Below are 25,600 nucleotides of genomic sequence, written 5' to 3'. Positions count from 1 at the left end.
ACAACGGGACTATGGACTGGCCATGTGTGCTGGAGTGGATGAAAATGAGAGTGAATAAGGACATATGCATTATTTAACGTAGCTAAGAGACAGAAGAATATAAAGGGAGCATGGATCAGTTGGATCACACACTGTATGGGTAAGAGTGAAAGTAGGAATGCTCTATGAACATGAGTGACTACAAAAGCATATGCATAAATTGAAGACTGAGTGGCTTGAGTGTAAGCAATGTTCTGAAAAAAATGCTGAAACATGCACAGAAAACTTTGACAGAAGAGGGTACTTTTGAATAGATATATGAATGATATCATGGGAACTGTGTAAGGATACCACAGATGGAGTGACTGGTCAAAAGGGTGCACCTAATGAAATACATGAAAATTGTACTGCCTTGTTGGACATTTGTGCTACAACAGGCTATGAATTCAGATAGAAAATGATGCACTTGTATACTTAGCATTCTATATGAGCTAGAAGTTTGCTTCCCTGTAGCAGATGGACATTACCACCATGGTTAACCCCTTAAACGCGGCCGTGAACAGTCGATCCCCCCTGAGTGGCGGGGTTGTATCGCGGTCTGAGTACCTGTACGAAAATATTAGCCAAAAATCAGAGATTAACCCTAGAACATTATACTTGGTATGGCAGATAGTACTTACATTCAGCTTTCTCAGGAGACAGGTGTTGAGCCTTCGTGGACTATCCAAGGACTTGTGGAGACTTGCAAAGTTGGGTAACCAAATCTTCACTTTCACACCTCCAGCAACCCGGTTTCCCCTCTACCACAACCTCATTCTGTCACAGTAAACTTTATACTACAACGTAAAGGTAGTTTGGAATCCGTATTTGTACAATAAGCACTGAAAATAAGGCTAAAATCAACGAAGCGTACGGCCGACATGCACCGCGGCGGCGGTCTTCCCGTCACTCAACAAACATTTCCATTTTCACAGCTAAAAACATGTATACTACATTATTTTCAATCATATTACTTCCCAAAAGATCACCACGGCGCGCTTTTTATTCTGCCTTACGCCCGCCACTTTATTCTCGTTCCTGTCGGCCGCTTGCACTGACTCGGAAGAGCTAGAACTCGCCATAATGTCACTTTGAAAGCCTGCGGTAAACTGACGCTAAACAGGGGCAAACCGTGAGAAAAAAAGCTAGTGTTACAACTGGGGAAACAAGCGTTTCCTATTAGCATAAACTGCTTGTGAGAGGAGAGCGCACATTTACAGTTCTGAGCACTCAGAGCGCTGCCATGTATCACAGCCAGGCTGGCCGGGCCGTGGGGGGGGGGGGGATGCGATACTTGGCAACAACTGAGGTCAGTAGTACAAAGGTAAAGTATGCTAATTGTAGCTAAAGGGTGGTGGTACTGATAGACAATACCAGCTGGAGCCTGCTTGCCCGCGGTTATTCAAAATTTACTAGAATCGCAAATGCGACGATCTGCCGTTGTGTCCTTTTTGCCGAGCGTCGCAAATGAGACGATCCGCGTTTAAGGGGTTAAACAAAGTAATCATACGTTCATCTTATCTTGAGTTATTTTTCTATGTACTGCTTCCATCTACTACTTTCTTTTTCATTTTGTGAATAAAGTAGAAATGCAGTTCAACCTTGGTATACAACTGGGTTACGCCAAGTAGCAACCTATCGTACAGCAACTGATTGTATTATACCAAGGATTCAATGGGGATCAATTTTTCATCAAGGGTCACTCACTCTAAAGTCTATAACAAGTTTCCAACTCACCTATAGTGATTCCTAGGCTGGTCACAGTCGTCACCATGAGTCTTTCCATAGGCTGGGGGACTGCTGGTATCCCTGGGCACTTACTCGTAGTCATCAGGAGCAGGTAACGAGCAATGAAAAGAGCAATACCATAAGGCAGCAGGAATACGATCCAGCAGGGCAGGGGGAGAGCACACAAGGGAATCATGCAGCAAGGGGGAGGAGGCAGACAAAATGGAGGCAGGTGAGGCAGGACGGTGCATCAATGTTCCACTGGTGGAAGGCCTCTTCTTCTTCCATGCTGGTGGATGGCTTGGGTTGGAAGAATGATGTTATGGTTGTCTGCCTCACCGTCCTCTTCTTTTCAGCATGTAGCTCACAGTATGTATGTAGATCGTTGTCAATTGTGTAACAGGTAGCGTCACTCCTAGCAAGGCTGGGATCCTTTTCTTTGATAAATGATATGGTATAGTCCATCACTGCCAGAACTCCTTCAATATCTTAAGATAAACCACTTGATTTGCTGGCTGGAGCAAAGCAGTGGTGCTGGGGGACAATTACACCATCTCAATGTTATCAACTCAGTCTTTCATGTTGGAAAGGTGACTAAGGGAATTATCTGCCACCAGCAGAAACCAGTTGGCTAAGTTGTTCTTACTGGGAATAGTCCTGGAGCATGGAGGACAGGTAACCAGAGATGCAGGAGCAGCAGAGGGAGGCAGTGAGCCATGCCTCGGGCTTTGACTTCCACCCAAAGGTCTCTTTAACATACCCTGCCAGTGTCCTAAGATTCTCCTAGTGGTACACTAATAGTGGCTTCAGTTTGAGGTCATCCCCAGTGTTCTCCCCCCCCTCCTCCCCCAGGAGAAGCATCACATGGTCCATTGCCACCTTAAAACCAAGTGCATGCTTTTCCTCTTCACTTCTGAGTCTTCAACATTCACTTCCATAAAATCCAGTTTCATCAGAGTTGATGACCTGTTCTGCAGTATAACCACCTTCCTCACTCTGCTTTCTGAGCAGCTTCGGGAACTTTCTAGCTGCTCATGGTGAGCACTGGCTGCCTCACCAAGCTGTGTTATATTCCTCAAGCCAGCACAAGCCTTGAACCGGTCAAACCAGCCAGTGCTGGCTTTGAATGGCGCCTTTAAGTCTACTCTCATCCTGTCTTTCAGATCATTCCATTCCAAATGAGCTTTGGCACAAATAAATTTCTTTTCCAGAGGCACCTTCCACCAATTCTGGCTCTTCACCCAGAGCATGAACAGCCACTTCCTCTCCTCCATACGAGGGTCCCTGGTCCTCGTCAACTACTTTGCGGTCAGGGAGGATGCCTGCTCCCCTGCTGCAAGGACTGCTTCAGATTACTTTATAGAGACAACTGACTCGGGCAGCTTATGGGCATCAGCAATTCTACTGGTCCCTTGTCTGACCTTATACTGCTTCACTATGTCCAACTTAACATCAAGGGAAAGACTCTACCTTACCCTTTTAGCATTCTCTTCAGCATCTTCACTTGCACCACAATTTTCAATGGGGCCTGCACCCTTGCCAGACATGTTTTCTAAGTGTTAAGGTAATTCACAAATTATTCATGCCCCTCCCACTTTAAACTGGACACAACACTGTTTGCTATGCACTTGCACCACAATATCACAATAGCAATGATGATCCAATGGCTATGCACAAGTGAGAAGGCAATGTAACACAAGGCATGCAAGATGAAACACAATCACCGGAGTGAGACATGTGACAGCGTAGGTGGGCGCCATGGGGTCTTCAAAGGGATAGCGGGAAGAATCCTGGACACTCACAAAGCAGATTCAAAACAGGGTTCTGTGCACACAAACAATGGGTGACCCTCCTGACTCAAACATAACTGCCAGCTTGCTTATTGCTGTGCATATACCCGGCAGGCTTGTAGGGGAGATCTCTCGGATCGTACAAGCAAAGATTTGCATTCGTTTGTGCTGAAGGAGTATACCTTCTTAATGGTTGCAAGGTGATTAACTGTATAGTGAGGTCTGACTGAAGTGACTAAAAACATTACAAATATTAGAAGCTTATATGAAGACATTTGCTGACAAACAAAATGCCAATCAAACTTCCATACCACCAGACAACTATGATGCTGGTCACACCTCACTCACTGGCTTTGGAAATTAATCAAGTCGTTTCCCTCTCTTTTTTTTGTATCCCACTTATGGTACCATGTTATTCCCCCAGATCGTACAACAGTATGCAGTAAGACTGTTCTTTCCTTGGGCTAAATAACAGTATAAAAACATGCAACAGTTGCACAAACATGAAGGTTAGCAATATAAAAAATTCTGGGAAAAATGCATATTAGGAATTTCACCACATCCAGTTTGTTGATTATAAAAGAAGACATGAGTATTAGTTCAGTATAAAGTGGGCAATATGCTGATGTTTGACAATATATCAGTTCAGATATAGCACCGTATCAAGTTACCAACACACACAATTTTGGCATTCCTAACTTAACTCTCTTGGTATGAACCCCACAATTTTTTTTCCAGATTCACTGATCTCACTCTCAATATTTCCCTCCCAAGCTATTATATAATGACCCCTTCATCCTGAGAATGTGTTATTTGCACTTATTCTTAAAATTTATAGCAGTTTTTATTCACCCAAGGGGGATATTTCCTCATGTTAAGAAAGTAATACAGGCTGTACCTAACACTCTAATTTCGGAAGTTCCTCCTGAGCTGAATAATCTGGAGATAGCAAAAATAATAGGGCATTAGATGGAAGAGTTAATGTGGGACTAACACACCTCTGTAAAATCCTCTTCCAGCAATCACCCCCAATCCTTTGTTTCATATCAAGGCCTTCATAGCATCAGTCACCGATCTCCCCTGAACCACTTTACTAACCTCACATACTCTTAATTTTCACCTTTTCCTTCATTCCTTTATATCCTTACATGGTACTATCAGTTCTCCATACCTTTTCTTCTTACTGCAGCCTTGAAATATTACACCTCACATACAATTCCCTACGTCCTCAGTCTAACGAAGCCCATCACACCACAACACCTCACTCCCACAACACAGACACTCCTTCAAAATAAACTTCATTGAAAGATCTCTGGGAGCTCCTGGATGAAGTGGCTGGTTTCCTCTCCAGTCCACTGAATCTACCTCCAAATGAGCCTGGGGAAACAACAACATTCCTTATAATGGTGGATTTCTTACCTGTGAGTCAGCCAGAGTGTATCGCTGTGAAAAGTGATTTAGGAGCAGCAACTTGGCTCCAATCTTCTTAGCAAATTTAACAGCCCCTGCTGGTGTGGAATGGCCATACTGGGCTGCCTTGTCTGCAAGTGCATCACCATGTGTTGCTTCATGCACCACCACATCACACTCCCTGAAAAAAAAAAAAAAAAGCACAAAGGTCCCTATCTGTCTGTCTGGATGAGACCCACTGTCTACATGTAGGCAACCATTTCTGTGGGGCCATCCAATAGGTACAGTACAGTACATACGTCATATAGGAAACTGGCGTCCCCTATGGTAGACAGGCCTCACCATGGTCAGACCAGGGTTCTACCCCACAACAAGGTGCAGGGAAATGTGAGGAGATTTGGCTCCCAGGTGTACGCTACAGCAGGGTGTACAGTGCCACCATGTGTGAGCTCCTTGTCAGTGCCTGAGTCTGGAAGTGTGTGTAAGAAATGAAATCTAAAAGTGAATGTACCTAAAAGTAAAGCCATGGTCTTTGTGAGAAATAAAGCCAAGCAGTGCAAAGTAAGCCTGAATGGTCTGGAAAGAAAGAAAGTGAGTGCCTTCAAACATTTAGCTAGTGTGATGACTATGGATAGAAGTGTAGAGGATGAAGTACATGAAAGGGTACAGCAGGGAAGAAAAGTTGCTTGTTCACTAATAGCACTGATAAGGAAAGCAAATGTGAGCATGGAAGTAAAAAAGAAAAAAATTGCTGCACTACAGTACTTGTGATCCCCACTCTTACTTACGAAAGTGAAGCTTGGACCTTGTAAGAGCGACACTAGTCACGAGTGAAAGCAGTGGAAATGAATTATCTGAGAGATGCATGTGGGGCTACATGAGGAGACAGATTGAAAAATGAGGAAAAGGGGAGCTGTGATGTTGGTGTGAATGTGCTAGAATGCGTTAAGGGTAAACTCTGAGATGGTATGGCCATGTGGAGAGGATTGAAAATGAGAGGTGAGCAAGAAGAGTATTGTGTATGTGTGTGATGTGGAAGGGGAGACTGAAGTTGAGATGGAGGGGTCAGGTGGAGAGGCATATGCGGATGTAAGCTGGAAAGAGAACAGCCAGATGTCAGAGGACAGGATGATATGGAGGTGATTTTTGGGGGGCCTCCATTAAAGGATTAAGAGCTCTGGATTTAGATTTTTTTTTTCCCCACACCTCTTTCCAAAACTAGTTTCAAACCCCTAACTTCAAAATGTCTGTGTTCAAAAAATTTTTCAAATCCGTTCTCTGCATCTTTCACAGCCTTTTTCCTTCCACTGCTTTTTCACCCTCTATTCCCCACCAAACTATTCCTTTCTTACTAGTCAACAGACTTACGACATCACATGCATTTTTAGCACTCCTAAGGTTTTAAATTGGTATGTCAAGTGGGGTTGGTGGAGGATTAGCGCTCAAAAATTTTTTCAAATCCGTTCTGTGCATCTTTCACAGCCTTTTTCCTTCCACTGCTTTTTCACCCTCTATTCCCCACCAAACTATTCCTTTCTTACTAGTCAACAGACTTACGACATCACATGCATTTTTAGCACTCCTAAGGTTTTAAATTGGTATGTCAAGTGGGGTTGGTGGAGGATTAGCGCCCCTCCCTGTAAAACAATTAACTCTAAGCCCTTGGCCACCCCGTTCGGGATACATGGCGTCTGGCAATGAATGAATGAATATTCTCAATTGCCTGACCCTAACTCCTCTAAAATCTTTTATTTATATTATCTGTCACTGTTTTGCTCTTCAGCTCTTTCGCCTGTTCCTTCACTAAGAGTACCCCACACATCCATTTTCCTCTATGCTCAGCTCAGTTTCACCATGCATACTGCACCTGTACAGTATATCATACAGCTAGACAAATCATCTCTACCTTCCTCTCTCAACTCTCATATGATTAGCACTTCCAAACATCCTTCTCTCTACAGGCATATAATCAATAAGGCATCACTCTAACATTCTCCTCAGCCTTTTTCTACCATGTATACACATGACTTGATCAAGTCCACTTCTCCTTTCTAAACAATGATTCTATACAGTTGTGTTCCCTTCACCAGCTCCATGTGATGCTTAACACAAAGTACAGTCCATGTTATTGCAAAATCCAGACAGGCACATTAAAGAATACAGTGACAACCCACTGTGTAAGATGAGCAAGAGGGGAGGCATCGCTGGTATCTCCAAGGATGACTAAAGTGCGGCCAGGGATACGAGGTCCCAGCACCTCCTCTGGTCTTACTTGTCTCCCACTCTCCGTCACAACACTTCGGCCAGCCTTCAGTTCTCTACACACTGGCCCTGCAATGATAGAAAGCTGGCCTAGTAGTGTCAAGCTAGTTTGGTTTATTTACAGAGAAAAATAAAAATGGCTTTAATTTACCATAATCTCCGAAAGCAAAGTGAGTCATGTAAACCAAGAATAATTATATGAAGTCACAAAGCAACTGCATGCACACACATGTTGTGTAATGAAGCACACTGATAATAAAATACAGCCAATTTTTTACACTGATAACTGTAAAAATAACTTTCAACATCATCTACTTGCAACAAAATCAATTTGCTGAAGTAATAACTAGATAGAAAAGCAGAAAATGGATGGTGATAGTATTATGCAGAAAATTCACTAGTGTACAATATATATAAGCCTAACTTAAACACTAGGCACTGGGGTAAACATCAATATACTACTGTATGCCGGTACTCAAGTTTTCATCTTTTATGCAATAACCACATTCTACAAGCCATACTATGTCTAGGTTTACCTTTTACTGCCATTTGTGTACTTTACATGGGGGATGTTTATAACTATTTATGTCCTGCGGATTAATACACATACCAATATTGTGATCTGAGAATCTGTCTAATCCTAATAGTCTGAGCAAACCATCCATCCATCCACCCATCATCCAATCCTACGTTGCCCCATGATAAGCGTAGGAGCCCGGGGCAAGGCAAGTTGGTCCTGACATTTAAGATGACAGTGGCCAGCCTCACTCATCCCTGAGTGGCATTACATGAGCAATAAACCCCAACCTCCCCTTGGATATAAACCTTCACTGACTCAATCTGACTGGTGCGATGTAATTACCCACTAAACCACCAAGCGCCATAATTTGGTTATATGGTTACCACCCAGTGTAGTAAATGATTTCCTGATGTACAAGAAACACCATTTGGCTTGCCACTCAGTGTAGAATCACTCATAGCCTGGAGGAGGAGGAAAGAATGAAGGAAAGAAAGACAGAAGAGAGACATTGCAAAGCCATCCACACTAATATGAAATACCTAGCATGGGTCCACAGACCTGCTGCATTTATATATTGTTTCATATTTAACGGTGTTAAAATCATACTCCCTGGAATTTTTTGCATGTTTGAAGTTGTATTTTGTTTCCACCTGCACTCTTTATCTGAGGAGTGCTAATTACCACTGACATCCAAATTGTTTCATAAACATGAAGGTATTTCATTCATGTGGTTGAGATATGTAGGGGAAGCAAACACATTATAAGATATATTGTTGTCAACTCCATTTATATCACATGCAATTTTTCAAACAGGCCAAGTCAGGCACAGTAATTTTCTCTCGTGATAGAGTACTCTTGCGTATAGCCAGTCTCGGAAGTGTAGGGGGCAAATTCTAGCATATGGTTCAGCTTGACTGACCATATTTTCATTCATTCATTGCCAGACGCCATGTATCCCAAACGGGGTGGCCAAGGGCTCAGAGTTAATTGTTTTACAGGGAGGGGCACTAATCCTCCACCAACCCCACTTGACACGTACTTTAATGAGTCCTTATTTTTTAGTTAAAACTTAAGCAACTATAATATGTTTTTCCTGGCATGTTGGCCATGCTGACTGCACCTTAAAACTGCGGAATAATCATATTTTAAACAAGTTCATAACTATACAGCCTCAATAAAAATTGCACTACTACACAGTGCAGGTACACTCTGGGTGCCACTGGGTACCAGATGAGTCATGTATACAGGCGGGTTGGGCTAAGCAGATGACGCCTGATAAACTGTGGGTAAAACAAATGCTTGGTGAACAATCCATATTTGTCTCTTATCCTTGGGCAAAACTAGGTCAAGGTCAGGCAACACATGCTGACCCTGACCCTTCTTCCTCTTCTAAGTTGCACAAGATGTAGGTTTTTACAGAGAAGGGATGCAAATCCCACTCAAACCTCCCAAATCAGGGGAGGACTCATTACTTGCCAATGGACAGGGGCATGGGATGCCTGACAAGGACTCTCCAGGTGTGATTCACAGTTTTCCTTCTAGGCAGACTGCCAAGCAAAGCTAGTGAGCTCCACCCACCCTGCTAGATGGTCAATGACTTAAAGTAGTTAATCTGCCCTTTGACAGGTCTTGTTTTTTGTCCTGTGGGGTGTCTCCTAGACCAGTGGAGTTGCCAGTTTTGTCACCAACGACATGTCCATGAAACACGCAGAGTTGGCAAAAAAAAAAAAAAAAATGAAAAAAATGAAAAAATGAAAAAAAAAATGAAAAAGCCCAACCCACCTGGTGTTTTTTCGGGCTCTTTCACAAAATACCCCCAAAACCCGGCCAAATGTGGGTTTTTCAAAGTTTACCTTAAATTTAAATAAAATAATGTTTCGACTATACATAATTATGAATAGCCCAATAAAATCTTATTTTTCACACAGTTATTTGATTGAGGGAAATGAACACAATCATGTTTTGACCTGTTTGGCTGTTATCTTTGGGCTGCCTGCTACACAGCAAAATATGCTTCAACATGAGAGGCTTGAGAGCACTGCACAACTCATGAGCTGGCAAAGATCAGTCCACACTACACAATAGTAGGAAAAGGAGTCATTTGCCTTGCTACTCTCCTTTCTTTGGTAACCGTATACTTGCATTTCTCAATCTTCTATAGAATTATTATTGAAAACTCTGTTGCATAAGTGATTTCACACATTATCTTAACAGTAATAATAGCTTTTGGTAACCAAATATCTATGCATATAAAATGTATCTATTTTAAACAGAAGGCAATGTTTAAAATATATTTCTACAGAATGATGGATATTTGGTAATGATTTGAGACAACATATAGTATAAGTTAACTCTAGTAATGATTACTGTTATATAACAAATTTACCCCACTCCTTAATAAAACTAAAAACCATATCTATCAAAAATAATTTTACTCTTAATTTTAAAACTTTCAAAATTAGAGACAGGTAGTGCTGGCTATAAAGTTTGTATTCTATCTATCTATTGCCAGACGCCTCAATCCCGTTTGGGGTGGCCACAAACAAATCGCCTCCAAGTCGCCCTGTCCCCCGCCATTTCACTGCCCTGCTCCCAACTCACACCTCCCTCTCTCATATACCTCTCCACCCCATCCCTCCATCTCATCCTCGGCCTCCCCCTCCCTCTTCCCCCCTCCACCTCACTCACATACACTCTCTTCGTCAGTCTTTCACCCTCCATCCTCTCCACATGGCCAAACCACCTCAATGTGTTTGTATTCACCAGATGAAAACCAAGGAAATTTACCTTGATTTCAGGACCTGGAGCGGTGGCGTCTTCGTCATGGGTCTACCCCCCAGAGGCTGTCGGAGAGAAGAGGAGGACAGCATGGGGGCCAAACCACCGCAAACCCCCCCAGCCCCTCACGGGGCTCGAGTACCTGGGAGTGGCTTCGGTCGCCCGAGCAAGTACCACATCTCCAAACACAACACACACAACAACACCGTTTTTTTCTACACCGAGAAATGACTCCCCGGCTGCCATTTCTTGACGACTTCTTCTAGCCGGGGACACTGAGAGCAATCCAGGACCCACCAACAAATACATATGTCCAACATGCTCAAAACCTATCACGTCGAGCCGACAGACAAAGGGTTCAGTTCAATGCAATTCCTGCAAGAACTGGACCCATTACACCTGCACAACACTTGCATCCAGAAAACATTACACAAACACCTGGACCTGCTCCTTATGCTCCATCCCCCCACCCATCAACCCCCCTTCCAATCCTATTCCTACTTCCTTCATACCTCCACAGCCAAACCCACTGACACACCATCCAGTCCCCCAACTCCTCCCATTCCAACCCATCCTAATCCACCTCAACCCTTACCTTCATCACAACCTCCTCCTACCCCTTCCCCTCCACCCACACCACCTCCCCCCCATGCTGCAGCAGCCAACACACACTGCACACACAACATAAACATCCTTCAGTTAAACATAGATGGCATAATCACCAAAATACATGAGCTCACACAATTCATCAAACAACAGAACATACACATTGCCATCTTACAAGAAACAAAACTACACAGAGCACAGAAAACACCGACATTTCATAACTTCACCACCATTCGACAAGACTGGGCCGACGGCGGTGGCGGTGGACTCATCACCCTGGTACGCAAATCCATCAACTTTGCAGATACCAGTGCACACACAAAGTCAATTCTCCCCCCACATGACACCACAACAGAAATACAGTCAATTAAAATACGCACTGGTAAAAAATCACACATAACAATCGCTAACACATACATTCCCCCCCAATCGTCCCCCACAGTACCACACAATTACTCTCCACAAATACACCACATCACTAGCATACCCAACATCATCCTGGGTGGTGATTTCAATGCCAAGTTATTGGCCTGGCATGTCAACAACCCTGACACAGACAGAGGGCTGGTACTACAATCCCAGACAGATCATTTTTTCATACTAAACAGTCTAGACCAACATAACCATATCCCACACCAAGCCCTCTTCCTCCCATCATCTTCAGACATCACCTTCTGCTCCCCAAACCTTGCCCCCACTACATCATGGAGAATGGTCAAAACCCCAGGTTCTGATCACCTCCCAATCATCATCACTACCAAAACCAGAATCACCCCAGCTGGCCACAAACACACATACACTAATTATAAGAAAGCCAACTGGGAGGCCTTTGTAACTGAAACAGAACAACATTTTGAAACACTAAACAGTACACCCATCACAAACATCAACACCGCTGTGCACACTTTCAATACAATCATACAAAACACAGCAAAAGACACATCCCTAGAGGCAACAGAAAGAGACACAACCCCAACTTCACACCAGAAATTCAAGGCATCATCAGACAATGGGACACACTACAACACTCCCCAACACCCCATACACAAGAACTCAACACTCAGATAAACAATATCAGAACAGCAAACATTAAACTGGAAAAATTACCTCCAAACACTTGACCACAAAACAAACATCAGCAAACTCTACAAAACACTAAACAGCATCACACTTTCCAACAGCAACACCACACAATCACACGCTGCCATCACAACAACAGACACCATACCCTCAAACAAACAACAAGCTAACACTCCCATCAATCACTTTTCGCAAGTCAGCCATCTAAACCCCCATCTCGAAGACTGATGTATCATCCGACGTAAGAGACAGTTCCCCACAGACCCGGACTATGCACCTTTTACTTACAACCAGATGAAGCACATCATTAACAACTCAAGCATTCATCTGCCTGTGGACCAGACAACATAAGCAACATTCACCTTAAACACCTAGGACTACAAGGCATACAAGCACTCACCAACATATTAAACTACAGCTACTCGCACAACATAATACCCAACATCTGGACGCATGGCAATATCATCATTATCCCTAAACCCAACAAAGAGCCCACGTTACCCTCCTCACATCGCCCCATCACACTCCTCTGCACCCCCTCTAAAGTCACTGAACAACTGGTACTACAACTAGTCACACTTCACATTTCCCTAGCCCAGTCACAACATGGCTTTAGGCCACTACACTGCATAAACACCCTTCTTACAGACCTTACACAGAGAGTTTTCGATGGCATGAATTCAGCTAGGCCACCACACAGAACACTCCTAGTCACACTAGACATTAGCAAAGCTTTTGATGCCATCCCCCGCCACAACCTCACAAACAAAATACTCAACACAAACATGCACAATAACACAAAAAGATGGCTGGAAAACTACTTAGCAGGCAGATGTGCACACGTAATATTTGCAGGTCAGTCTTCTAACATCAGAAACTTCACAAATGGCATCCCCCAAGGATCTGTTTTGTCCCCTACACTCTTTAACCTATACATGCATGATGTACCCACACCCCACACACCACAGATACACATAGCTTCCTATGCAAATAATATAACACTTACACGTATGCACCAAAATGCAAACACAGCTGCGCACATCATGCAACCTTACCTCAACACACTACACAAATGGTTCACCATAAACAGGCTCAAAATAGCCCCAGCCAAATCTACAGTGACTCTTCTCACAAACTGGACAGCAGAACACAGTCACATCCCACACCTCACCATAAACAACACTCCCCTACCACACACACACCCAAAATCCTTGGTGTAACATACAATACATCAATGTCATTTAAACAACACATCACAAACATTAAAAATAAAATAACACCAAGACTCAATGCTTTGAGGTCACTTGCCCATACAACATTCGGACACAACAAAGAAGCCACCACCACAGTATACAAACAATACATACCTTCAGTGATGAATTATGCAAGCCCTGTCTGAGCTTCTAACCTCACCAGAACACACTACAACACTCTACAGACCATACAGAACAAGGCCCTAAAAATAATCACAGGCTGCACAGCTACTACACCCACAGACCACCTACATCAAGAAACTAAAGTCCTAAAAGTCAAGGATCACCTAGACATGAGGGGCACCCAGTTTCTTGCTGCAGCCTCCACAAACCCACAACATCCACTACAGTACATGGCAGCATATCCACCCACACCAAGGAACATCAAAACAACACCCAGCACATGATACCATACACAAATACTGTCATCTCTCCCCCCTCGCCCACCTCAGACCAGCTTCCAGAAACATATCCACACTCAGATCACTTGCCGCTCCATTCAGTCACTTAAAGACAACACACAGCTGCATGCACGACCTCCTGACAGCCACCCTTCTGAATCCTATCTTCCTCATGAGGACAGGGTCCACCTGGCCAGGCTGAGATGTGGGCACCATCCAGCCCTCTTAAGCTACCAGAAGAGGCTGGATAACTCCGTCGCTGATGCCTGTCCAGGATGCAACACAGCACTCCATACTATTAAGCACATTATGGAAGACTGCATTGCACACAATCACCTACGCCAACAACACAACATATGCTCTTTGAGAGCTCTGTGGGAAAGCCCGGTCTCGGCCATGGCCTTCCTAAGGGACTCCGGGCTGTTCGGCCAGACTGCCTTGGGAACAACTACTACTACTACCTTGATTTCAAGCTATATACTATTAGGATTTTTTAACCCAATCTTAAGCACAGGTGTCATGTTTACACTCATTTTGTAGAAAAGTGTGACCAAGGTATTACAGTAGTAAGAATGAAGATACTGAATGCAAAATTTCTTGTTTATTTCAGAGATCAGAAATATGCCTCACACAGCTGGTTGTGGTCGAAAAAAAAAACCAGTAAGTGGGTAAAATAATGTTTTTTTTTCAAGTAGGTTTTACTGAAAAAACCTGGGTGGATAAAACCGGGTTACCCACTTTGGTGCCAACCCTGGAAACAGGTAGTATTGGATTACATGTAACCAGCAGGACAACTGTGTATGACCTGACATACATTGGTACAACAGGGTTAGATTTTTGTGTCTAACAGTAACCACCAAACACAAGTATACCACCTAAATTGGTAATTTCACTTCCCTGCATTTCACTTGCTGTTTACCACCAGACATAAGTCTAAAAGAAAGTTTCCAAATCACCTAAACTGGTAGTCATTTCATTTTACTGGGCTTCACTTGCTCCTCTGATTTCAAAACCACACTACTGTTCAAACACTGACACTAAAACACCTGATGGTAACCAAGGTCAGAGGCCTTCTTAAACCAAACAAATGACAGTACAGTTGTGTGTCAGTGCTCATATAACTGAAAATGGCAACAGTATATAGCACAGTGAGTTTTCATACGATATTATAATGATCATATAAGTGAAAAAGCACTAACATATGAAAAATGTTCTGACTTTTCAAAGATGTATAAGCAAGTGATTGCACAACAAGGCTGTATTATGATCATGAGTTCTACAATCTGATGGAATGTCAGACTCTATATTTGGTTCTGATTAGCCCAACACCTTCAATGAAGTGATGTACTGTATTTTACTAATATAAATTCTATATCAATATGTGTCCTGATCTCAACTATTACAAAGCTACAATTTTACTGATGTCCTTAAGGGCAAGTTATGAGGGAAACCATTTTGCCCCATAAGGTCATCATCATTAACTGTGGTTGCATAATGACAGATATTTGAACACGTTAAAACAGTATTTTTGGCTAAGAATTCCCTTGTCTATCATTTCCCAAAGTTATGCTCTTTCTTCCAGGACACTCAGTATATTCTAGCTACCTCCATGGTATTTTATTCAGCTCTGGGGAGACTCCTTATGTGATGGGGTATATGAAGGTTGTATAAAACCTCTACAACTGGAAAAGCTCTCCATGGTTGGGTAAAACTGATAAAAAAGAAAAAACAAAAAGTATATCCACACGCCACTGTGGTGCTGAGAGGGAAGCTTGTATGTGGTGGCGCTGATATAATTGGGCAAGTGTGCTGCTCAGTTATACAAATATCTCTGAACTTCCTCCCTATCCCTCCAGAAGATGGATGGTGGCCTGCTGGGGCAGGGTAAATTCATCTTGACAAGCATTAAGTTTACATTTCAGTTCAACCTGGGGCTATAACTTCTACTGTTACACACCAATGTATTATGAACTGTTTTGGGTAATAAAAAGCTACAGTTACTGTACAAAAGATACATCAACCGATAAAACAAGCTAAAAAGTTTATCTTCCAAATATTAGATATCCAAGTTAATAATAATTGTTGAACATACAGGATGTAAGTAATGCGAGTATAAGTGGCTGGAGAATGGCTGGGAGAAGGAGGGAGGTGAGAAGATGAAGAAATCAGTAGGATAGAAGTTGTGGAAGCAATGAAGAAAGCTAAATTGGGGAAAGCCCCAGAAATTGATGGAGTGTGTGGTGAAATTCTGAAGCATGGGGGAGAGATAGTAGTAGAATGAATGTGGAAGATGTGCAGATTGGCCTGGGAGGAAGGTAGAGTCCCGGAGGATTGGAAGTCAGGTATAATTATTCCCTTGTACAAAGGAAAAGGGGAAAAGGAAGTGTGTGGTAATCATAGGGGCATTTGTCTTCTTAGTATAATAGGAAAAGTGTATGGTATGATACTTATTGACAGACTTAGAGAAAGAACAGAGAAATTAGTTGGAGAAGAACAGGGAGGATTTAGGAAGGGAAGAGGTTGTGTAGATCAGATATTCATTCCTAGATCTTTAGTGGAAAAGTTTCTAGAGAAGGGAAAGACATTGTATGCGGCTTTCATGGATTTGGAGAAAGCATATGACAGGGTGGATAGACAAGGATTGTGGAAAGTATTAAGAATATATGGAGTAGATGGGAAGTTGTTGAATGCTGTGAAGAGTATGTATGATGGTGCTAAGGCTGCAGTGCGTGTGGATGGTGAACTAAGTGAATTTTTCTCTTTGAAGGTTGGGTTGAAACAGGGATGTGTCATGTCTCCTTAGTTGTTCAATCTGTACATGGATGGGGTAATAAAAGAGGTACAAGGTAGGGTAGTGGATGTTGGAGTGGCCCTGGTGAGAGAGGGTAGTGTTTGGAAACTCCCTGTACTGTTGTTTGCATATGATACTGTGTTGCTGAGTGAAGACGAAGGGGAGCTGCAAGGCTTGGTGGATGAGTTTGGGAGAGTGTGTAAGAAACGAAATCTAAAGGTGAATGTAGGGAAGAGTAAAGTGATGGTCTTTGAGAGAGGTGAAGTCAGTGAATGTACAGCGAGGTTGGATGGTGAGGAATTGGAAAATGTGAGTATGTTTAAGTACTTGGGTAGTGTGATGAGTACGGATGGAGGTTTGGAGGGTGAAGTGCTTGAAAGGGTACAGTAGGGAAGAAAGGTTGCTGGTTCTTTGAAAGCAGTGATAAGAAACAGGGAAGTGAGCATGGAAGTGAAAAAGTTACTACATGGCAGTATTGTGATACCAACTCTAACGTATGGAAGTGAAGCTTGGACGTTGTTGGAGGGACACAACTCAAGAGTGAGAGCAGTGGAAATGAGTTATTTAAGAGGAGCCTGTGGAGTCACATGGAGAGACAGGCTGACGAATGAGGATATAAAGGAGCATTGTGGTGTGGATGTGGATGTGATAGGAAGCGTTATGAGGAACACACTGAGGTGGTTTGGCCATGTGGAGAGGATGGAGGGTGAGAGACTGACGAAGAGAGTGAGGTGGAGGGGGGAAGAGGGAGGGGGAGGCCGAGGGGGAGGTGGAAGGATGAGGTGGAGAGGTATATGAGAGAGGGGGGTGTGAGTTGGGAGCAGGGCAGTGAAATGGCAGGGGACAGGGCGACGTGGAGGCGATTTGTTTGTGGCCACCCCAAACGGGATTGAGGCGTCTGGCAATAGACAGATAAATAGATAAAGTTAATAATATCGTACATTTACCTGGCTTCAACCCAAGTGCAGTTAGTTTTGTGAGGTCAAGGGTGCCAGGCCGCTCCTTTTCAGCCAAGACAAATCCAAAGGTTGGAACACGGTGATGGATCCAGCCTGCTCTCACACACCAGCCCTCACTATCTACACTGACAAAAAGAAATGTTTTTTTAATGCAGCAATAAAGATACAGCTACAGTATTACAATATGGGAAGAGCATTGCAAAGGAGGTTGGCTACCTGTTAATTCCCATACTTTTACACTTGTTGGTATGAACCATTATGAAACTACTGTTTTAAGATGTGCCAGTGTTCAGAGGTACATGGTGCTTGTAAACTCTGTTTAACAGATGAAGGTACTTCTTTGAAAACATAGGCCTACAGGGTACAAAAGGTGTAACAAATCACTGTACAAGCAGTGGTAAGAAAGGCTGTGGAAATTAAGGGAAGAAAACATTTTTATCTTTAAGCAGTCCTGCAGTACCTTGGGGATGTGTTCTGTCAAGATATGAGGCGTTGGGTAGAAAACTGACAAATTGGCCAGATACTCGATTTTCTGTTTTCTATGTCAATAGAATCTGTAAGCCTTAAACTTTCATCTGACAAATTTCCCAGAGTCAGATTTGTCATTTTTCTCTGCACCAGTCCCATCTAAAATAAACAGTACTCGGGCAACATTCCATAGGAGGAAGGTGGTGTTTGGCTCAGCCAAAAAGTGGCAAACTGTAGCAAGGCGGAAGGAGAGTGACTCACTTGACGTCAAACGGTTAGCCACTCAGCTCTGCCGCCTGGATCTGACGTCACAGAATCCTCTCTCACAGCCAATCCGTGCACATAAATCCCTCTGTGGAACACCTTCTCAGCAGTGTTGTGCTTGGCTGGCTCACATGGCTTGAACTCTGTGGTCTATTACTCATCTGTTGATTTTGGTGATATTATTGGAGAAAGATGAGTTCCTCTTTGTATGATAGTGTGCTGAGTACTTCTGCAGGTTCACAGAAGTATGCCTGGCATGAGGAAATGTGGAAAAAGAATGGGGCAAAGAGAAAGAGAGGTGATGCCTATGACAGTGTGGGATGAAGGAAAAGGTGATTCCAGCTTGTCCGATGGGACCTCCATGTAAGTGTAAATGCTTTGATAAACTAGGCATGGAGCATATCAATCCCATATTCAGTGCATTTTGGAAGACAGGCGGCTTTAACAAGCAAAATGCAACACACGTAAATTAATCAAGAGTGTAGATGTTAAGCATTCGAAAGGGAAAGATTCATCATCATCATCATCATCATCATCATCATCATCCAACCCTACATTGCCCCATGAGGGGCGTAGAAGCCTGGGGCTAGGCATTTGGTCCTGACATTTAAGATGAGAGTGACCAACCTCACTCATCCCTGAGTGGGATTACGTGAGCAATAAACCCCAATCACCCCTTGGATATAATCCTTCACCGGCTCAATCTGATTGGAGCACAATAATTACCCATTAAACCACCAGGCGCCAAAATTTGGTTATATGGTTACCACCCTGCATAGTAAATGGTTTCCTGGTGTACAGGAAACCATTTGGCTTGTCACTCAGTGTAGAGTCACCCACGGGCAGAAGGAAGAGGAAAGAATGAAGGAATGAAACACAGAAGAGGGAGTGTAAAGTCACCCGCAGGTAAAAAGATGAGGAAAGAATGAAGGAAAGAAAGACGGAAGAAGATGGAAGGAAAGAAGGATGGAGGAGAGAACAGGGCAGACACCCGAGAGCAGGACTACATTGAGTGAGTGGATGGTGAGTGTCCCCACCTGCCACAAAAAGGAAAGATTCGCCTTCACAAAAGCTGAGCTCGTTCAGTGTCAATGATAACCTATTATAAGTGTGTATGGAAAAGCTTACAGTATCCATGACATCAGTGTGCGCACATTATGCTTGCAAAAGTGACCCTGACTGGAGGCACTGAAAGTGATCTTCATGGCAAAATGCCTAATGTGCACAAAGTTTCTAGTGAATGCCATGCTCATGTAAAAAAGCTCATCAAAAGCTTGCCAGCAGTTTCCAGTCATTACTGTATAGCAAAGAAGCCAAACCTTAAATACATGCCCGCAAGCTTGAACAACACGTTCTATGTGATATGTTGTGACTGGTTGAAGGAACACTACAATGATGGGGCACCAGTCTCTAATAACTGTTAGAGGCAGGTGATCACTACAGATTTTAATGCTGGATTCAAGCCCTGTAAAAGTGACACATGTAACACTTGTGGCAAAATAACCAGTCATCTCAATGCTCTTGATGAAAACAAAGATGCTGAGAGGCTGAAAACACTGACTGTGTAGGAGTTACATGAAAGAAAGGCAAAAATGGCACACAACATGCTGAGGAACTACAAGGATACTGAGGATGTGACTGTAGCTGCCATCAGCCTGGATACACAGCAGGCTCTTCCTACTCCTAAGATCTTCCTGGTGTACAGTACTACAAGAGTAAGCTGTGGAACTACAACTCTGGGATCCATACCATCAAGAGTGGAAAAGCATGCATGTACATATGGGATGAGACCAAGACAAGAAGAGAGTCAATAGAAATTGCTAGCTGTCTCTTATACTACATCAACAATAATGTGGTCAATGAGGTGCAAACACTGGTAATTTTCAATGACAACTGTGCTGGGCAGAATAAGAACATGAACATCATTCTCAGCTGCCTGTGTCCCATCCACTCAGGCAGGTTTAAGAACATCGAACATGTGTTCATGATTTCTGTGCACTCCTATCTTCCCTGTGACCAAAACTTTGGTCACTCTAATAATTTATCCAGCTGAAGGTGTACATCCTGGACTATTAAGCTCAACTGATAAATAACAGCAGAAAGAAGAATCTCTTCCAGGTGATCCAGATGGTCACTTAAACATTCCTGGATGCTGGAGAATCCCAGGAAAAGATCGCAAAGAGGCAGCTTTCAAGAGCAAGCTTCAAAGATGGAAGGGTCTTTCTGTTCAGAGACACATCCAAAGAGGGCTTTGCCATCAAAATTTCCTATAATGCATATCCTCATGACATCACGCTCCAGAAAGGCAGAGGCCAAACATACAACCCAGCTGTGTTCGACCTATCCTCTGTCCATCTTCCAGAGAAGTATGCCTCTGGGACTGTATGCAGAGAAGGTCACCAATGTAAGGGCCTTACTAGAGTCTGTACCCAAGGCACACAAGGGGTACTTTGATTCCTTACTCCAAGGCCAGGCAAGCATTGCAGCAGTAACTGCTACTGAAGAAAGTCATTGCCTGATGATGATCTCCTCAACAAATAAACTCATCCACACCTCCTAGCACAGCCACCATCACTCAAGCTAAACTTCTACTCATCATAAAGTAAATACTACACAAATTTTTCATAAAAGTACAGTAAGTGATTGGTTCTGTTTTTAATCAAAATAATAGAAAATTATGTACTAATTAGGGAGTTATCCATAAATTTCACATAGTGGTCCCTATTTATGTTCTATAAAACAAAGCATCATAGTACAGAACAAAGGTACTTTTAATATTTACTTAATTTTCTGATAATATTTATTGCACATCAACACAAAAATAATCCATTATAAATTTACATGAGGGGTATCATGCTTGATATTTTTGTCAATACAGTAAACCTTCGATTATCCGGACGGTCCATATCCAGTCATGCTCTGTATCCATTCATTGGGCCTTGGCTATGATACGAGTATAAACATATCTGAATTCATTTGTCTGTAACCAGACATAAAATTTCCAGCTTTGGGGGCCAGCTGCCCTACAAAGTCAAAAAAGTCTGTTCCATGGCTCACTGGCCTCTCTGTCTACATGTGGGTAATAGACCGTAACCCACAAGCTGAGTGAGAATGGCTGTACAGATCCCTATCGAATGGTCTAAATCCCCCAGCCACCCTGATCACCAGTAACATTCCGGCAGCATGCAAGGTAAAAAGAGCGTAACCCACAAGCCGAGCTAAAATGGCTGTACGGGTCCATACCGAATGGTGTAGGTTCTCCAGTCGGCCGGATCAACGGGAACAAACCGCCCTCGAAGGAGTAACACAAAGCCTAACCCAAGAGCTGAGCAAAAGTACCCGTCCACCTCCTCACCAAACAGTGAAAGTCCCATGGCATCCCTTGCATTTTCCACCTCCCCTCCCCCATCCCTCCTCCATCCCTCCCCATGCTCACAACTGCCCACCTTTTCTCCCTCCCTCTCCCTCAGTTCTCCCCCACCTGTGTGACACCCACCATCCCAGTGCAAGTTTTTTAGTTTTTTATGATTTATTCGAATCCTATTGGTCATAGAAACATTCTGAAAAGACCATGAGAAAGCTCATGAAATGCTGCATCTAGACATATGCTTAGCTCTTTGCATGGTACAGTACTGGCAAAATTGTGTGTTAGGATGTTGGGAAGTTATTTGGAGGTATTATTTACTCCCCAGCAAGTTCATTCTAACTGTTTTTTTGCACTTTTACTCATCAGTTTTGTGTGTTTTTGTTAGCATATCTTATTGTATAAACACCAGCAAAGATGATGGAATACAATGTATACCAATATAACCAATTTCCGGGGAGCATAATGAAATTGAAAGAAATGTTTTTCTTTATGTCACGGAGTCAGCCATTACTCTTGATGTCTCCAGAAACTTTTTGAACTCCAGGGAGGGTTAAAAATACCTCAACTGTTGTCTTCATCTATTTTTTTGTGGACTTTTGTTGTTTATGCATTGCTTTCTCAGTGTCTTGCATTACACAGGATACTCCCATATGTGTTTTGATGTCTAAATACAGAACACTGCCAAAATTAGGAGGGGTACTGTACATTATAGGTGGGATATTTGTGGATTTTTATTGTTTATGCATTGTTCTCTCAGTGTCTAGCATTACATTGGATATTCCCATGTGTGTTCTGATGTCTAAATACTGCTGAAAGACTGCAGAACACTCCCAAAAGTAGGAGGGGTACTGTGCATATTGGTAGTTTTTTATGTTGTTGCTGCTGTTATGCATGTTTTCTTAGTGTTTAGGATTGTATTGCATATTGCAATGTGTGCTAAAATGTCTAAAAACAGCCGAAAGACCTCAGAACACTGCCAAAAATTAGGAGGGGTACTGTACATATTGCTGGGGTTTTGCATATTGGTATTTTTTGGGGGGTGTTTTTTTGTTGTTTATGCATTGTTTTCTTAGAGTTTAGGATTATGTTGCATTCTCCAATGTGTGTTTTTATGTTTAAGAAGAGCCAAAAGACCACAGAACACTGCCAAAATTGGGATGGGTACTGTGCATAATATATATATACATATATATACAGTAGGTTCGCACAGTACGCGTCATCACAGTGCGCGATTCGCATTGTGCGCGAGTGACCAAAAATCATAACCAAAAACCCTTGAATGCGCGAGTTTACCGCACAGAACGCGAGGCAGAGGCAAGGAGTGGCTCAAAAATGCCATTTTCTATTAGTGCGCAACCACCCCTCACACAGCACATCACGTGTCGTCATGTTGATGTGCAGAAATTCCAGGGCATTCTACTGAGCAGCTTGGGGTACAAGGGAGCGGGTGCACCATAACAGTCTTGGCTCGTGCACTGTGTGTATCTGCTCTCTACAGCTAACCTGTCGTGTACAACGTGTGGTGTTTTTTGTGCTGCTCCAGCCTAGTATGATGGAAGGCAGGACTGAGCTGTGTATGTCAAACATTAGCAAGATCCTTGCTGCCGTGGATAAGCTCAAGGAAGAGTTGAAGGAACAGGAAGTGAGCAACCTAAGAACGGAGGAACTTCTGGTTGGTATCGACAAACTCTTCCATTTCTACACAGACAGGCACAGGGAAGAAATAAACAGGAGAAGACAGATGCTCATAACAAGCTACACACAGCGGGCTCAAGTTGGTGAAATTGCGGAACCAGCGACATCGTCTGCTCCTGTTCCTGTTGAGGATGAAGAGGATGCAATGTCAGAAGTGTCAGCATTGGACATTGAAGGGTTTACGGCCGAAGTGAGTGACTTTGATGCTCCTGGGGAAGGTGATCAAGAGGAGTCTGTGGAGGGAAGTGTTGGTGCTGTGGGAGGTGAAATGGGGAGTGCGGCGCTGTAAGTGTTGCCGCGCCTTGGAACCCCTGTTATTTAAGGTCATCAGGCCTGTTGTCTACTGTTGTTAAGGTGACTACCCATATTTTTGTTATTGTAGCTATAGCTTTAGTACAATGTCTGAAAAATATGACCTTTATTATGTCTCTAAGGGCCAAAAAATGTCAAGGTATGAGAGGGTACCACCCATATGTGATTACTCCCATTAGATTATGTATTCCCAGTAAGCGAATTCCCAGTGCGCGAGGTCGTGGACCGCCCAATCTCTCTTGCACTGTGCGAGCCTACTGTATGTATATATATACATATATACAGAAGGCTCGCACAGTGCGCGAGAGATTGGGCGGTCCACGACCTCGCGCACTGGGAATTCGCTTACTGGGAATACATAATCTTATGGGAATAATTACATATGGGCGGTACCCCCTCATACCTGGACATATTTTGGCCCTTAGAGACATAATAAAGGTCATATTTTTCAGACATTGTACTAAAGCTATAGCTACAATAACAAAAATATGGGTAGTCACCTTAACTACAGTAGACAACAAGCCTGATGACCTTAAATAACAGGGGTTCCAAGGCGCGGCAACACTTACAGCGCCGCACTCCCCATTTCACCTCCCACCGCACCAACACTTCCCTCCACAGACTCCTCTTGATCACCTTCCCCAGGAGCATCAAAGTCACTCACTTCGGCCATAAACCCTTCAAAGTCCAATGCTGACACTTCTGACATTGCATCCTCTTCATCCTCAACAGGAACAGGAGCAGACGATGTCGCTGGTTCCGCAATTTCACCAACCTGAGCCCGCTGTGTGTAGCTTGTTATGAGCATCTGTCTTCTCCTGTTTATTTCTTCCCTGTGCCTGTCTGTGTAGAAACAGAAGAGTTTGTCGATACCAACCAGAAGTTCCTCCGTTATTAGGTTGCTCACTTCCTGTTCCTTCACCTCTTCCTTGAGCTTATCCACGGCAGCAAGGATCTTGCTAATGTTTGACATACACAGCTCAGTCCTGCCTTCCATCATGCTAGGCTGCTCAACTTGACTCTGTCTGGCGTCGGGCTCTGCGTCAGCCTCGTCTATCCGTTGCAACACTTCCTCGGGAGGCTGTTCCTCAGTAGCAGTGTGCACTTCTTGTATGTCCACCAATGTAACGTCCCTGAAACCTGGTACAGCTTGTGCTGCTGTCAATGTTGCTGCCTCAGCCTCGGCCAGTGGTTGAATGGCCGTCTCCTGAGTGATGCATAAGTGAGGCACGAACATTCGCCACGCATGGTTCACCGTCGCAGGTGTAATCTGGTGCCAGGCTTGTAGGAGAAATTCAACTGCGTCCTTCACCGTAAAGTTACACCAAAATGCCTCAACAGTCATGGCATCTGTGGCAGGTTGGGATACAGGTGCTGGTGGAGATGGAACGGGAGCAGATTGCTCATCAAGGTCTTCATCGTGATCTTCTTGTAAAGCATGAAGCTCCTCTTGTGAGTCGGTCTTCCCGCGTAGGTACAGTAGTCGTACACTTGCTTATGGTAGAAATGCTTCACTGTGGCGATTAGTTCTTGATCCAGTGGCTGCACTAGTGACGTCGTACGGGGCAGCAGAAACAAAACACGGCAATCCTTATGAAGATCTTCAAGGTATGGAGGGTGACTTGGTGCGTTATCAAGCACAAGGAGCATCTTAAATGGAATGCCCAGTTCCCGACACTTGACCCTGGAATCAGGGACACACCGCCTCGTTAACCAGTCTGCCATAATGTTCCCGGTCATCCAACCATTTGCGGACTTGTACCAATACACGCCACTTGCATCCAAGTTTGTGAGGTTTTTGTAGCACCTTGGGTGTGAAGCTGTGTATACAACAACTGGTCTCATCTTGTGGCTCCCAGACAGGTTTACAGCGAACATTACCGTCATCTTACACTTCT

At 43.5% G+C, this 25,600-nt stretch overlaps 1 protein-coding gene across 1 annotated transcript in view; it reads right to left on the bottom strand.

Annotated features, from left to right (window-relative positions):
• Positions 1-25,600, bottom strand: part of LOC145392238 (zinc phosphodiesterase ELAC protein 1-like) — a 66,669-nt gene that overhangs the window by 5,111 nt on the left and 35,958 nt on the right. The window contains exons 4-6 of the mRNA XM_080266702.1: positions 17,585-17,721; positions 7,121-7,277; positions 4,956-5,127 (exon numbers count right to left, since the gene is read on the bottom strand). Of these exons, the coding sequence (XP_080122828.1) occupies positions 4,956-5,127; positions 7,121-7,277; positions 17,585-17,721 (466 nt within the window). The remainder of the gene's footprint in view (positions 1-4,955; positions 5,128-7,120; positions 7,278-17,584; positions 17,722-25,600) is intronic.

Source organism: Coenobita brevimanus, chromosome 21, assembly GCF_032717465.1.
Source record: "Coenobita brevimanus isolate Jiangsu-jjx chromosome 21, ASM3271746v2, whole genome shotgun sequence".
Taxonomy (NCBI): domain Eukaryota; kingdom Metazoa; phylum Arthropoda; class Malacostraca; order Decapoda; family Coenobitidae; genus Coenobita; species Coenobita brevimanus.
This window is presented reverse-complemented; position numbering and strand designations above follow the sequence as displayed.